This window comes from Diuraphis noxia, unplaced genomic scaffold (genome assembly GCF_037042655.1).
Source record: "Diuraphis noxia isolate RWA-SAM2 unplaced genomic scaffold, SU_Dnox_SAM2 contig0004, whole genome shotgun sequence".
Lineage (NCBI taxonomy): Eukaryota > Metazoa > Arthropoda > Insecta > Hemiptera > Aphididae > Diuraphis > Diuraphis noxia.
The window spans coordinates 6,314,637-6,328,622 of record NW_028301714.1 but is presented as its reverse complement, the minus strand read 5'-3'; the positions used below and the strand labels follow the sequence as shown (position 1 = coordinate 6,328,622).

The following is a 13,986-nucleotide window of genomic DNA, read 5'->3' as shown; positions in this document are numbered from 1 at the left end:
AAACACTTCATTTTTAAAATTATTCAAACACTTTTCGAATAAATTATTTTTCTGAGAGAAAAAATATATAACACCCTTGTAAGGGTATATCCTCATTGAAAATTCCTGACCACCACACAAGTGTTTATGTTTATTAAGGTTAGAGTCATGTAAAAACACATTGTGTTTATAGTTTTCCTAAGATCCGTAATGCGATTTTAACCGTCTATGAATACCGTTATAATATTCTAACACATTTAACCGTCTTATTCGTGCAAGGTAAGGACATGATTTTATATACTTTTTATTCTAATCCTAAACTTAGTTTGTTTTTTTATTTATTGAACAGGGAGGTGTTTGTGTGTAAATACCTATAGTCAGTTTGCTGATATCATAGTATAGTTCCATGGTTACATTTCGATATGGAAGTACTCGTATACCCGTTAGCTGATAACTACAAACTAAGATATAGAGGACTGGACATGACGATAAATAAAGTCCCCTAAAAGTAAGTACAGTGGCAAAGTTACAGGTGATTTTTCCATCTTTTTGCCACACTAACGCCATATTGGTAAAACATTTTTGTTTTTTTTATTATTTACAATGTAATTGTCATAGAGTTACTATATATTATTATTTATTATTATTGGCCTCTGATCGATTCGGGAGCGCTAGTGAAGCTAAAAGGTGGAAAAATCATCCATTACTCGGCCACTGTATATATTTGAAGGAAACACCCCACACAGCCTTCTACCATGTCGTGTCCAGTCCTCTATATATTAGCTCGTGCTGGTAACCGTGGATCACATCATGATAATACATTGAGTAGATAAATAGTCGTCGGACATCGGTTAGTTTATAAAATAATTAAAACAAATTGAACCGTGATCGTTAATAAAGTATTTGATTTTTAAACTTATTAATTCGTCAGACTTAAGCCTCACCACTATAATAATACTATTTGATATTTAGAATAATATATTGGCCATTGGGCTTATATGATGAATTAATAACTTGGAATGCATAGAGTTTAATGTAACTCATGATTGTTTCAATATAGTATTATTAACTACGAGTTACGAGTAAAGTTACTAAAAAACGAGGGTCTGGATATTTTATCTAAAGATGGCAGAACACCTAAAAATATTTCGTGGACAATATACAATTTTTATTATCATATATAAAAATTCGTTAAATTATACAAACATTGTTTTAATTGGGTTTGCTTTTAACAATTATTTTGTTAAACAGAGAATGTTGTTAAGTAAATACGTTTTTCCTCGTATAATGCAAATGCATAAAACTGCAATTGAGTGTGTCAGTAAATTACAGATACTTTCGCGTGTAGTTCAATTATAACGATACTATTTAAGCGTGAATCTGAGTAAAAGTAATAAACTAATAGAACTGTTTGTATTTTCAATGGCTGAAAAGAAAAAAAAACATTTAACGCTCAACCAGGCAAGCAACTATGTTCCTATGTATAATATTAAAATAAATATCATTCAGTTAAATTCCAATAACAGAATCATTTGTACTTGTACTAAAATACCTCAATTGATTTTGCGGCATTATATTGTATTTTTTACTATAATTAGTAAAATACGATTTGTTTGGAATTCCAAAAGCGCTGTTATCCTCTGATATGGGGGATAAGCGAAAAACATCTTTTGATGATAATGGTGACGATCATATCACAAATCTCTTGAAAATCGACAACACTTTCATAGGTAATTATAGTATAATGTACATATTATATACTTATAACATAATATCAATCATGTTATATGCTGCAGAAAATGTATCTGATGCTGATTCTGAGCACTCGTCCGTGGTGAGCAAATCACGTGATTTTTATGAAGTAAGTACATGAATAAAGTCTAATCATTGGACAATCTATGACATGTTAGGTATTAATTTATTATTATAGTTTATAGAAAATCGGTATCGTTACAAAACATCAAAGGATACGGATAGTCTCACTTCACATAAAAGTTCTTTCGATGATAATGATGGCGATCCTATGACAAGGCTCTTGAAAATCGACAACACATTCATAGGTAATTATAGTATAATGTACATATAATATACTTATAACTAGAGAGCGGATCTTTAGGATTTTACATATTTTTATTGGCTTTATGCAGCTTTACGGGAGTGAAAAATGTGGACGATTTATCCATCACAGAGTTCGCAGGAAAAAATTTATTTTGCATATTAAAGCATATTTTGGACATAAGAGAATATTTAGCCTATTTTTCATATTTTAGAATATTTTCTATTATTGTTCATAAAAATATCATATATATTGTTAATTTATCGATTTGTAATTTTTCCAACAACAATTTTTTCTAGGAAAAAAAATATTTCATATTATAAAAATGATAAAAATTAAAAATCATTCAATTATAGACTTGTTTGTAATAAAATTGGTAATGTTGGTCATTCCGTTATTCTCAATCCATTATCGTACCATAGATTATAATATAATAGTTCGTATTTGATAACTGATAACGCGATAAGAATGATTTTTAATAATACATTTATTTTTACTTTTATATTGTTTATTATTTTAACGTTTAATGTCTGGCGATTTAGTTAAATTTGTAATATTCATTTTTATTTTTTAAAATGCCGAAAAATAATAAAAGCTTAAAATATTTACATAAACAGTGGATAGATCCGTATAATAAAAGTGCAAGTTCTATATAGTTTTAATTAATTTGTTTTGTTTTTTTTATATATATTTCATTATATTCATTGAGGTAACTAAGTATGAACTAATTTATGTTTTTATATTTAAATAACTTAGCTTTTACCAAAGGGCATGCAAGAATTATATTGTTTTTATTAATTTGTTTTGTTTTTTTTATACCTATTTCATTATATTCATATATCTATGAACTATTTTGTATTTTTTATAATTAAATATTTTACGTTACCAAAGGAATGGTACATAAGTTATTTATTGTTTTTATTGAACTATTTTCGAAAAAAAAAAAACATATTATTTGCATATTTATAAGTTTAAAGCATATTTAGAGAATATTTTAGTGTTTTTTTAGAGCATATTAGCATCATATTTTAAGATTTTAAGAACCTAAAAATCCGCTCTTTACTTATAACATAATATCAATCATGTTATATGCTGCAGAAAATGTATCTGATGCTGATTCTGAGCACTCGTCCGTGGTGAGCAAATCACGTGATTTTTATGAAGTAAGTACATGAATAAAGTCTAATCATTGGAAAATCTATGACATGTTAGGTATTAATTTATTATTATAGTTTATAGACAATCGGCATCGTTACAAAACATCAGAGGATACGGCTAGTCTCACTTCATTTGAGGACTTGGATAACAAATCACAAGACTTTGAAAAAAATATGACTTTGTGTGGCCCAGACGGCCCAATATCCGTGCCACCAATATTTTATACTACGATTTGCAGTATTATCACTCTTCTCAGTCAAGTAAATATCATTTATATATGAAAGTGTAATAATTGAACAGTCTCTGACTTGCTAGATATTGATTTATGATTATAGCTTACAAAAAATTCTCATCATGGAGGTACATCGAAGGACAACAAAAGTGACAACTTATCCACATAAACGGAGAAAGAATCACAAGCCATTGTGAACCAAATTTTACTACATGATACAAATGGACCAGTACTAGAGCCGCAGTTGTTTTGTTCAACAATGTTGTTTATGGTCAGTGAAGTAAGTATCCATCTAAACTAAACATTATAGTCTAATAATTTGTCAATCACTGACATGCTAAGTATTAATTTATTGTTAAAGCTTATAAAAAGTCCACATCATAGTGGTAGAGATGTGAACACTGAAAGTGATTCACCAACTGAGTACACAGACAGAAAACAACTAGCTGAAGACCATATTATCGTAAAGGATCAATGTCCGGTAACAAACCCGTTATTTAATCCGCCGATTTGGTACAGAAACGGTAAAGTAAGTACCAATCTAAATTTTAGAGTCTAATATAATATGGTTTAAGAAGATCTCTGAATTCTAGTTATCAATTTATTATTATAGATTGTAAAATGTCCGCATCGTTGTTGTAAAAGCAAATTATGTTCATTCTGGAAACCCAAAACCAAATCACAAGCCAATAAAGGCAATATCATGGGAGGTGATGATACGGTTCCAGAGCAGAAATGTTATTCAACACTGAAAGACATGATCGATGATGTAAGTATCCATCTACACATTATAGCCTAATAATTGGACAATCGCTGACGTGCTAAGTATTAATTTTTTGTTAAAGCTTATGGAAAGTCCACATCATAGTGGCAGATATGTGAACTCTGAAAGTGATTCACCAACTGAGTACACAGACAGAAAACAACTAGTTGAAGACCATATTATCGTAAAGGATCAATATCCGGTAGCAAACCCGATATTTAATCGTTCGATTTGGTACAGAAACGGTCAAAAAAGTACCCATCTACACATTATAGGCTAATATTTGGACAATCGCTGACGTGCTAAGTATTAATTTTTTGTTAAAGCTTATGGAAAGTCCACATAAAAGTGGCAGAGATGTGAACTCTGAAAGTGATTCACCAACTGAGTACACAGACAGAAAACAACTAGTTGAAGACCATATTATCGTAAAGGATCAATATCCGGTAGCAAACCCGATATTTAATCGTTCGATTTGGTACAGAAACGGTCAAGTAAGTACCCATCTACACATTATAGGCTAATATTTGGACAATCGCTGACGTGCTAAGTATTAATTTTTTGTTAAAGCTTATGGAAAGTCCACATCATAGTGGCAGATATGTGAAATCTGAAAGTGATTCACCAACTGAGTACACAGACAGAAAACAACTAGTTGAAGACCATATTATCGTAAAGGATCAATATCCGGTAGCAAACCCGATATTTAATCGTTCGATTTGGTACAGAAACGGTCAAGTAAGTACCCATCTACACATTATAGGCTAATATTTGGACAATCGCTGACGTGCTAAGTATTAATTTTTTGTTAAAGCTTATGGAAAGTCCACATCATAGTGGCAGAGATGTGAACTCTGAAAGTGATTCACCAACTGAGTACACAGACAGAAAACAACTAGTTGAAGACCATATTATCGTAAAGGATCAATATCCGGTAGCAAACCCGATATTTAATCGTTCGATTTGGTACAGAAACGGTCAAGTAAGTACCCATCTACACATTATAGGCTAATATTTGGACAATCGCTGACGTGCTAAGTATTAATTTTTTGTTAAAGCTTATGGAAAGTCCACATCATAGTGGCAGATATGTGAAAACTGAAAGTGATTCACCAACTGAGTACACAGACAGAAAACAACTAGCTGAAGACCATATTATCGTAAAGGATCAATGTCCGGTAACAAACCCGTTATTTAATCCGCCGATTTGGTACAGAAACGGTAAAGTAAGTACCCATCTAAATTTTAGAGTCTAATATAATATGGTTTAAGAAGATCTCTGAATTCTAGTTATCAATTTATTATTATAGATTGTAAAATGTCCGCATCGTTGTTGTAAAAGCAAAGTATGTTCATTCTGGAAACCCAAAACCAAATCACAAGCCAATAAAGGCAATATCATGGGAGGTGATGATACGGTTCCAGAGCAGAAATGTTATTCAACACTGAAAGACATGATCGATGATGTAAGTATCCATCTACACATTATAGCCTAATAATTGGACAATCGCTGACGTGCTAAGTATTAATTTTTTGTTAAAGCTTATGGAAAGTCCACATCATAGTGGCAGATATGTGAACTCTGAAAGTGATTCACCAACTGAGTACACAGACAGAAAACAACTAGTTGAAGACCATATTATCGTAAAGGATCAATATCCGGTAGCAAACCCGATATTTAATCGTTCGATTTGGAACAGAAACGGTCAAAACAGTACCCATCTACACATTATAGGCTAATATTTGGACAATCGCTGACGTGCTAAGTATTAATTTTTTGTTAAAGCTTATGGAAAGTCCACATAAAAGTGGCAGAGATGTGAACTCTGAAAGTGATTCACCAACTGAGTACACAGACAGAAAACAACTAGTTGAAGACCATATTATCGTAAAGGATCAATATCCGGTAGCAAACCCGATATTTAATCGTTCGATTTGGTACAGAAACGGTCAAGTAAGTACCCATCTACACATTATAGGCTAATATTTGGACAATCGCTGACGTGCTAAGTATTAATTTTTTGTTAAAGCTTATGGAAAGTCCACATAAAAGTGGCAGAGATGTGAACTCTGAAAGTGATTCACCAACTGAGTACACAGACAGAAAACAACTAGTTGAAGACCATATTATCGTAAAGGATCAATATCCGGTAGCAAACCCGATATTTAATCGTTCGATTTGGTACAGAAACGGTCAAGTAAGTACCCATCTACACATTATAGGCTAATATTTGGACAATCGCTGACGTGCTAAGTATTAATTTTTTGTTAAAGCTTATGGAAAGTCCACATCATAGTGGCAGAGATGTGAACTCTGAAAGTGATTCACCAACTGAGTACACAGACAGAAAACAACTAGTTGAAGACCATATTATCGTAAAGGATCAATATCCGGTAGCAAACCCGATATTTAATCGTTCGATTTGGTACAGAAACGGTCAAGTAAGTACCCATCTACACATTATAGGCTAATATTTGGACAATCGCTGACGTGCTAAGTATTAATTTTTTGTTAAAGCTTATGGAAAGTCCACATCATAGTGGCAGATATGTGAAAACTGAAAGTGATTCACCAACTGAGTACACAGACAGAAAACAACTAGTTGAAGACCATATTATCGTAAAGGATCAATATCCGGTAGAAAACCCGATATTTAATCCTTCGATTTGGTACAGAAACGGTCAAGTAAGTACCCATCTACACATTATAGGCTAATATTTGGACAATCGCTGACGTGCTAAGTATTAATTTTTTGTTAAACCTTATGGAAAGTCCACATCATAGTGGCAGAGATGTGAAAACTGAAAGTGATTCACCAACTGAGTACACAGACAGAAAACAACTAGTTGAAGACCATAAAATCGTAAAGGATCAATATCCGGTAGCAAACCCTATATTTAATCCTCCGATTTGGTACAGAAACGGTCAAGTAAGTACCCATCTACACATTATATGCTAATATTTGGACAATCGCTGACGTGCTAAGTATTAATTTTTTGTTAAAGCTTATGGAAAGTCCACATCATAGTGGCAGAGATGTGAACTCTGAAAGTGATTCACCAACTGAGTACACAGACAGAAAACAACTAGTTGAAGACCATATTATCGTAAAGGATCAATATCCGGTAGCAAACCCGATATTTAATCGTTCGATTTGGTACAGAAACGGTCAAGTAAGTACCCATCTACACATTATAGGCTAATATTTGGACAATCGCTGACGTGCTAAGTATTAATTTTTTGTTAAAGCTTATGGAAAGTCCACATCATAGTGGCAGATATGTGAAAACTGAAAGTGATTCACCAACTGAGTACACAGACAGAAAACAACTAGTTGAAGACCATATTATCGTAAAGGATCAATATCCGGTAGAAAACCCGATATTTAATCCTTCGATTTGGTACAGAAACGGTCAAGTAAGTACCCATCTACACATTATAGGCTAATATTTGGACAATCGCTGACGTGCTAAGTATTAATTTTTTGTTAAACCTTATGGAAAGTCCACATCATAGTGGCAGAGATGTGAAAACTGAAAGTGATTCACCAACTGAGTACACAGACAGAAAACAACTAGTTGAAGACCATAAAATCGTAAAGAATCAATATCCGGTAGCAAACCCTATATTTAATCCTCCGATTTGGTACAGAAACGGTCAAGTAAGTACCCATCTACACATTATATGCTAATATTTGGACAATCGCTGACGTGCTAAGTATTAATTTTTTGTTAAAGCTTATGGAAAGTCCACATCATAGTGGCAGAGATGTGAACTCTGAAAGTGATTCACCAACTGAGTACACAGACAGAAAACAACTAGTTGAAGACCATATTATCGTAAAGGATCAATATCCGGTAGCAAACCCGATATTTAATCGTTCGATTTGGTACAGAAACGGTCAAGTAAGTACCCATCTACACATTATAGGCTAATATTTGAACAATCGCTGACGTGCTAAGTATTAATTTTTTGTTAAAGCTTATGGAAAGTCCACATCATAGTGGCAGAGATGTGAAAACTGAAAGTGATTCACCAACTGAGTACACAGACAGAAAACAACTAGTTGAAGACCATATTATCGTAAAGGATCAATATCCGGTAGCAAACCCTATATTTAGTCCTCCGATTTGGTACAGAAACGGTCAAGTAAGTACCCATCTACACATTATAGGCTAATATTTGGACAATCGCTGACGTGCTAAGTATTAATTTTTTGTTAAAGCTTATGGAAAGTCCACATCATAGTAGCAGAGATGTGAACACTGAAAGTGATTCACCAACTGAGTACACAGACAGAAAACAACTAGTTGAAGACCATATTATCGTAAAGGATCAATATCCGGTAGCAAACTCTATATTTAATCCTCCGATTTGGTACAGAAACGGTCAAGTAAGTACCCATCTACACATTATAGGCTAATATTTGGACAATCGCTGACGTGCTAAGTATTAATTTTTTGTTAAAGCTTATGGAAAGTCCACATCATAGTGGCAGATATGTGAACTCTGAAAGTGATTCACCAACTGAGTACACAGACAGAAAACAACTAGTTGAAGACCATATTATCGTAAAGGATCAATATCCGGTAGCAAACCCAATATTTAATCGTTCGATTTGGTACAGAAACGGTCAAGTAAGTACCCATCTACACATTATAGGCTAATATTTGGACAATCGCTGACGTGCTAAGTATTAATTTTTTGTTAAAGCTTATGGAAAGTCCACATCATAGTGGCAGAGATGTGAACTCTGAAAGTGATTCACCAACTGAGTACACAGACAGAAAACAACTAGTTGAAGACCATATTATCGTAAAGGATCAATATCCGGTAGCAAACCCGATATTTAATCGTTCGATTTGGTACAGAAACGGTCAAGTAAGTACCCATCTACACATTATAGGCTAATATTTGGACAATCGCTGACGTGCTAAGTATTAATTTTTTGTTAAAGCTTATGGAAAGTCCACATCATAGTGGCAGATATGTGAAAACTGATAGTGATTCACCAACTGAGTACACAGACAGAAAACAACTAGTTGAAGACCATATTATCGTAAAGGATCAATATCCGGTAGCAAACCCGATATTTAATCGTTCGATTTGGTACAGAAACGGTCAAGTAAGTACCCATCTACACATTATAGGCTAATATTTGGACAATCGCTGACGTGCTAAGTATTAATTTTTTGTTAAAGCTTATGGAAAGTCCACATCATAGTGGCAGATATGTGAAAACTGAAAGTGATTCACCAACTGAGTACACAGACAGAAAACAACTAGTTGAAGACCATATTATCGTAAAGGATCAATATCCGGTAGAAAACCCGATATTTAATCCTTCGATTTGGTACAGAAACGGTCAAGTAAGTACCCGTCTACACATTATAGGCTAATATTTGGACAATCGCTGACGTGCTAAGTATTAATTTTTTGTTAAACCTTATGGAAAGTCCACATCATAGTGGCAGAGATGTGAAAACTGAAAGTGATTCACCAACTGAGTACACAGACAGAAAACAACTAGTTGAAGACCATAAAATCGTAAAGGATCAATATCCGGTAGCAAACCCTATATTTAATCCTCCGATTTGGTACAGAAACGGTCAAGTAAGTACCCATCTACACATTATATGCTAATATTTGGACAATCGCTGACGTGCTAAGTATTAATTTTTTGTTAAAGCTTATGGAAAGTCCACATCATAGTGGCAGAGATGTGAACTCTGAAAGTGATTCACCAACTGAGTACACAGACAGAAAACAACTAGTTGAAGACCATATTATCGTAAAGGATCAATATCCGGTAGCAAACCCGATATTTAATCGTTCGATTTGGTACAGAAACGGTCAAGTAAGTACCCATCTACACATTATAGGCTAATATTTGGACAATCGCTGACGTGCTAAGTATTAATTTTTTGTTAAAGCTTATGGAAAGTCCACATCATAGTGGCAGATATGTGAAAACTGAAAGTGATTCACCAACTGAGTACACAGACAGAAAACAACTAGTTGAAGACCATATTATCGTAAAGGATCAATATCCGGTAGAAAACCCGATATTTAATCCTTCGATTTGGTACAGAAACGGTCAAGTAAGTACCCATCTACACATTATAGGCTAATATTTGGACAATCGCTGACGTGCTAAGTATTAATTTTTTGTTAAACCTTATGGAAAGTCCACATCATAGTGGCAGAGATGTGAAAACTGAAAGTGATTCACCAACTGAGTACACAGACAGAAAACAACTAGTTGAAGACCATAAAATCGTAAAGAATCAATATCCGGTAGCAAACCCTATATTTAATCCTCCGATTTGGTACAGAAACGGTCAAGTAAGTACCCATCTACACATTATATGCTAATATTTGGACAATCGCTGACGTGCTAAGTATTAATTTTTTGTTAAAGCTTATGGAAAGTCCACATCATAGTGGCAGAGATGTGAACTCTGAAAGTGATTCACCAACTGAGTACACAGACAGAAAACAACTAGTTGAAGACCATATTATCGTAAAGGATCAATATCCGGTAGCAAACCCGATATTTAATCGTTCGATTTGGTACAGAAACGGTCAAGTAAGTACCCATCTACACATTATAGGCTAATATTTGAACAATCGCTGACGTGCTAAGTATTAATTTTTTGTTAAAGCTTATGGAAAGTCCACATCATAGTGGCAGAGATGTGAAAACTGAAAGTGATTCACCAACTGAGTACACAGACAGAAAACAACTAGTTGAAGACCATATTATCGTAAAGGATCAATATCCGGTAGCAAACCCTATATTTAGTCCTCCGATTTGGTACAGAAACGGTCAAGTAAGTACCCATCTACACATTATAGGCTAATATTTGGACAATCGCTGACGTGCTAAGTATTAATTTTTTGTTAAAGCTTATGGAAAGTCCACATCATAGTGGCAGATATGTGAACTCTGAAAGTGATTCACCAACTGAGTACACAGACAGAAAACAACTAGTTGAAGACCATATTATCGTAAAGGATCAATATCCGGTAGCAAACCCAATATTTAATCGTTCGATTTGGTACAGAAACGGTCAAGTAAGTACCCATCTACACATTATAGGCTAATATTTGGACAATCGCTGACGTGCTAAGTATTAATTTTTTGTTAAAGCTTATGGAAAGTCCACATCATAGTGGCAGAGATGTGAACTCTGAAAGTGATTCACCAACTGAGTACACAGACAGAAAACAACTAGTTGAAGACCATATTATCGTAAAGGATCAATATCCGGTAGCAAACCCGATATTTAATCGTTCGATTTGGTACAGAAACGGTCAAGTAAGTACCCATCTACACATTATAGGCTAATATTTGGACAATCGCTGACGTGCTAAGTATTAATTTTTTGTTAAAGCTTATGGAAAGTCCACATCATAGTGGCAGATATGTGAAAACTGATAGTGATTCACCAACTGAGTACACAGACAGAAAACAACTAGTTGAAGACCATATTATCGTAAAGGATCAATATCCGGTAGCAAACCCGATATTTAATCGTTCGATTTGGTACAGAAACGGTCAAGTAAGTACCCATCTACACATTATAGGCTAATATTTGGACAATCGCTGACGTGCTAAGTATTAATTTTTTGTTAAAGCTTATGGAAAGTCCACATCATAGTGGCAGATATGTGAAAACTGAAAGTGATTCACCAACTGAGTACACAGACAGAAAACAACTAGTTGAAGACCATATTATCGTAAAGGATCAATATCCGGTAGAAAACCCGATATTTAATCCTTCGATTTGGTACAGAAACGGTCAAGTAAGTACCCGTCTACACATTATAGGCTAATATTTGGACAATCGCTGACGTGCTAAGTATTAATTTTTTGTTAAACCTTATGGAAAGTCCACATCATAGTGGCAGAGATGTGAAAACTGAAAGTGATTCACCAACTGAGTACACAGACAGAAAACAACTAGTTGAAGACCATAAAATCGTAAAGGATCAATATCCGGTAGCAAACCCTATATTTAATCCTCCGATTTGGTACAGAAACGGTCAAGTAAGTACCCATCTACACATTATATGCTAATATTTGGACAATCGCTGACGTGCTAAGTATTAATTTTTTGTTAAAGCTTATGGAAAGTCCACATCATAGTGGCAGAGATGTGAACTCTGAAAGTGATTCACCAACTGAGTACACAGACAGAAAACAACTAGTTGAAGACCATATTATCGTAAAGGATCAATATCCGGTAGCAAACCCGATATTTAATCGTTCGATTTGGTACAGAAACGGTCAAGTAAGTACCCATCTACACATTATAGGCTAATATTTGGACAATCGCTGACGTGCTAAGTATTAATTTTTTGTTAAAGCTTATGGAAAGTCCACATCATAGTGGCAGATATGTGAAAACTGAAAGTGATTCACCAACTGAGTACACAGACAGAAAACAACTAGTTGAAGACCATATTATCGTAAAGGATCAATATCCGGTAGAAAACCCGATATTTAATCCTTCGATTTGGTACAGAAACGGTCAAGTAAGTACCCATCTACACATTATAGGCTAATATTTGGACAATCGCTGACGTGCTAAGTATTAATTTTTTGTTAAACCTTATGGAAAGTCCACATCATAGTGGCAGAGATGTGAAAACTGAAAGTGATTCACCAACTGAGTACACAGACAGAAAACAACTAGTTGAAGACCATAAAATCGTAAAGAATCAATATCCGGTAGCAAACCCTATATTTAATCCTCCGATTTGGTACAGAAACGGTCAAGTAAGTACCCATCTACACATTATATGCTAATATTTGGACAATCGCTGACGTGCTAAGTATTAATTTTTTGTTAAAGCTTATGGAAAGTCCACATCATAGTGGCAGAGATGTGAACTCTGAAAGTGATTCACCAACTGAGTACACAGACAGAAAACAACTAGTTGAAGACCATATTATCGTAAAGGATCAATATCCGGTAGCAAACCCGATATTTAATCGTTCGATTTGGTACAGAAACGGTCAAGTAAGTACCCATCTACACATTATAGGCTAATATTTGAACAATCGCTGACGTGCTAAGTATTAATTTTTTGTTAAAGCTTATGGAAAGTCCACATCATAGTGGCAGAGATGTGAAAACTGAAAGTGATTCACCAACTGAGTACACAGACAGAAAACAACTAGTTGAAGACCATATTATCGTAAAGGATCAATATCCGGTAGCAAACCCTATATTTAGTCCTCCGATTTGGTACAGAAACGGTCAAGTAAGTACCCATCTACACATTATAGGCTAATATTTGGACAATCGCTGACGTGCTAAGTATTAATTTTTTGTTAAAGCTTATGGAAAGTCCACATCATAGTAGCAGAGATGTGAACACTGAAAGTGATTCACCAACTGAGTACACAGACAGAAAACAACTAGTTGAAGACCATATTATCGTAAAGGATCAATATCCGGTAGCAAACTCTATATTTAATCCTCCGATTTGGTACAGAAACGGTCAAGTAAGTACCCATCTACACATTATAGGCTAATATTTGGACAATCGCTGACGTGCTAAGTATTAATTTTTTGTTAAAGCTTATGGAAAGTCCACATCATAGTGGCAGAGATGTGAACTCTGAAAGTGATTCACCAACTGAGTACACAGACAGAAAACAACTAGTTGAAGACCATATTATCGTAAAGGATCAATATCCGGTAGCAAACCCGATATTTAATCGTTCGATTTGGTACAGAAACGGTCAAGTAAGTACCCATCTACACATTATAGGCTAATATTTG

At 34.3% G+C, this 13,986-nt stretch overlaps 7 protein-coding genes across 8 annotated transcripts; all 7 read left to right on the top strand.

Moving 5' to 3' along the window:
• Positions 1–3,921, top strand: LOC149055584 (uncharacterized). 2 transcript variants are annotated; one of them, XM_089225335.1, is made up of 7 exons: positions 1–1,709; positions 1,776–1,840; positions 1,910–2,039; positions 3,134–3,198; positions 3,268–3,430; positions 3,529–3,705; positions 3,787–3,921. In XM_089225335.1, exons 1-6 carry the CDS (start codon positions 1,625–1,627, stop codon positions 3,576–3,578), a joined length of 558 nt encoding a protein of 185 aa, XP_089081461.1. In that variant the 5' UTR covers positions 1–1,624; the 3' UTR covers positions 3,579–3,705; positions 3,787–3,921. The 2 variants fall into 2 exon arrangements, with proteins under 2 accessions (XP_089081461.1, XP_089081460.1); XM_089225334.1 differs by having other exon boundaries at positions 3,268–3,453.
• A 207-nt stretch (positions 3,922–4,128) lies between these two features.
• LOC149055583 (uncharacterized) lies at positions 4,129–6,136 on the top strand. Its single transcript, XM_089225793.1, has 3 exons — positions 4,129–4,194; positions 5,247–5,414; positions 5,731–6,136. The coding sequence occupies exons 1-3, from the start codon at positions 4,129–4,131 to the stop codon at positions 5,926–5,928; spliced, it is 432 nt and encodes a 143-aa protein (XP_089081919.1). The 3' UTR covers positions 5,929–6,136.
• A 573-nt stretch (positions 6,137–6,709) lies between these two features.
• LOC149055582 (uncharacterized) lies at positions 6,710–7,392 on the top strand. The gene is made up of 2 exons (XM_089225792.1): positions 6,710–6,874; positions 7,195–7,392. The coding sequence occupies exons 1-2, from the start codon at positions 6,710–6,712 to the stop codon at positions 7,390–7,392; spliced, it is 363 nt and encodes a 120-aa protein (XP_089081918.1).
• A 38-nt stretch (positions 7,393–7,430) lies between these two features.
• LOC149055581 (uncharacterized) lies at positions 7,431–8,124 on the top strand. Its single transcript, XM_089225791.1, has 2 exons — positions 7,431–7,606; positions 7,927–8,124. Exons 1-2 carry the CDS (start codon positions 7,442–7,444, stop codon positions 8,122–8,124), a joined length of 363 nt encoding a protein of 120 aa, XP_089081917.1. The 5' UTR covers positions 7,431–7,441.
• A 38-nt stretch (positions 8,125–8,162) lies between these two features.
• On the top strand, positions 8,163–8,815 carry LOC149055580 (uncharacterized). Its single transcript, XM_089227305.1, has 2 exons — positions 8,163–8,338; positions 8,415–8,815. The coding sequence occupies exons 1-2, from the start codon at positions 8,174–8,176 to the stop codon at positions 8,610–8,612; spliced, it is 363 nt and encodes a 120-aa protein (XP_089083431.1). The 5' UTR covers positions 8,163–8,173; the 3' UTR covers positions 8,613–8,815.
• A 334-nt stretch (positions 8,816–9,149) lies between these two features.
• LOC149055579 (uncharacterized) lies at positions 9,150–13,248 on the top strand. The gene is made up of 10 exons (XM_089225790.1): positions 9,150–9,208; positions 9,305–9,314; positions 9,391–9,558; positions 9,879–10,046; positions 10,123–10,290; positions 10,611–10,778; positions 11,831–11,998; positions 12,319–12,486; positions 12,563–12,730; positions 13,051–13,248. The coding sequence occupies exons 1-10, from the start codon at positions 9,150–9,152 to the stop codon at positions 13,246–13,248; spliced, it is 1,443 nt and encodes a 480-aa protein (XP_089081916.1).
• A 38-nt stretch (positions 13,249–13,286) lies between these two features.
• LOC149055578 (uncharacterized) lies at positions 13,287–13,944 on the top strand. The gene is made up of 2 exons (XM_089227437.1): positions 13,287–13,462; positions 13,539–13,944. Exons 1-2 carry the CDS (start codon positions 13,298–13,300, stop codon positions 13,734–13,736), a joined length of 363 nt encoding a protein of 120 aa, XP_089083563.1. The 5' UTR covers positions 13,287–13,297; the 3' UTR covers positions 13,737–13,944.
• Positions 13,945–13,986: the final 42 nt, after the last annotated feature.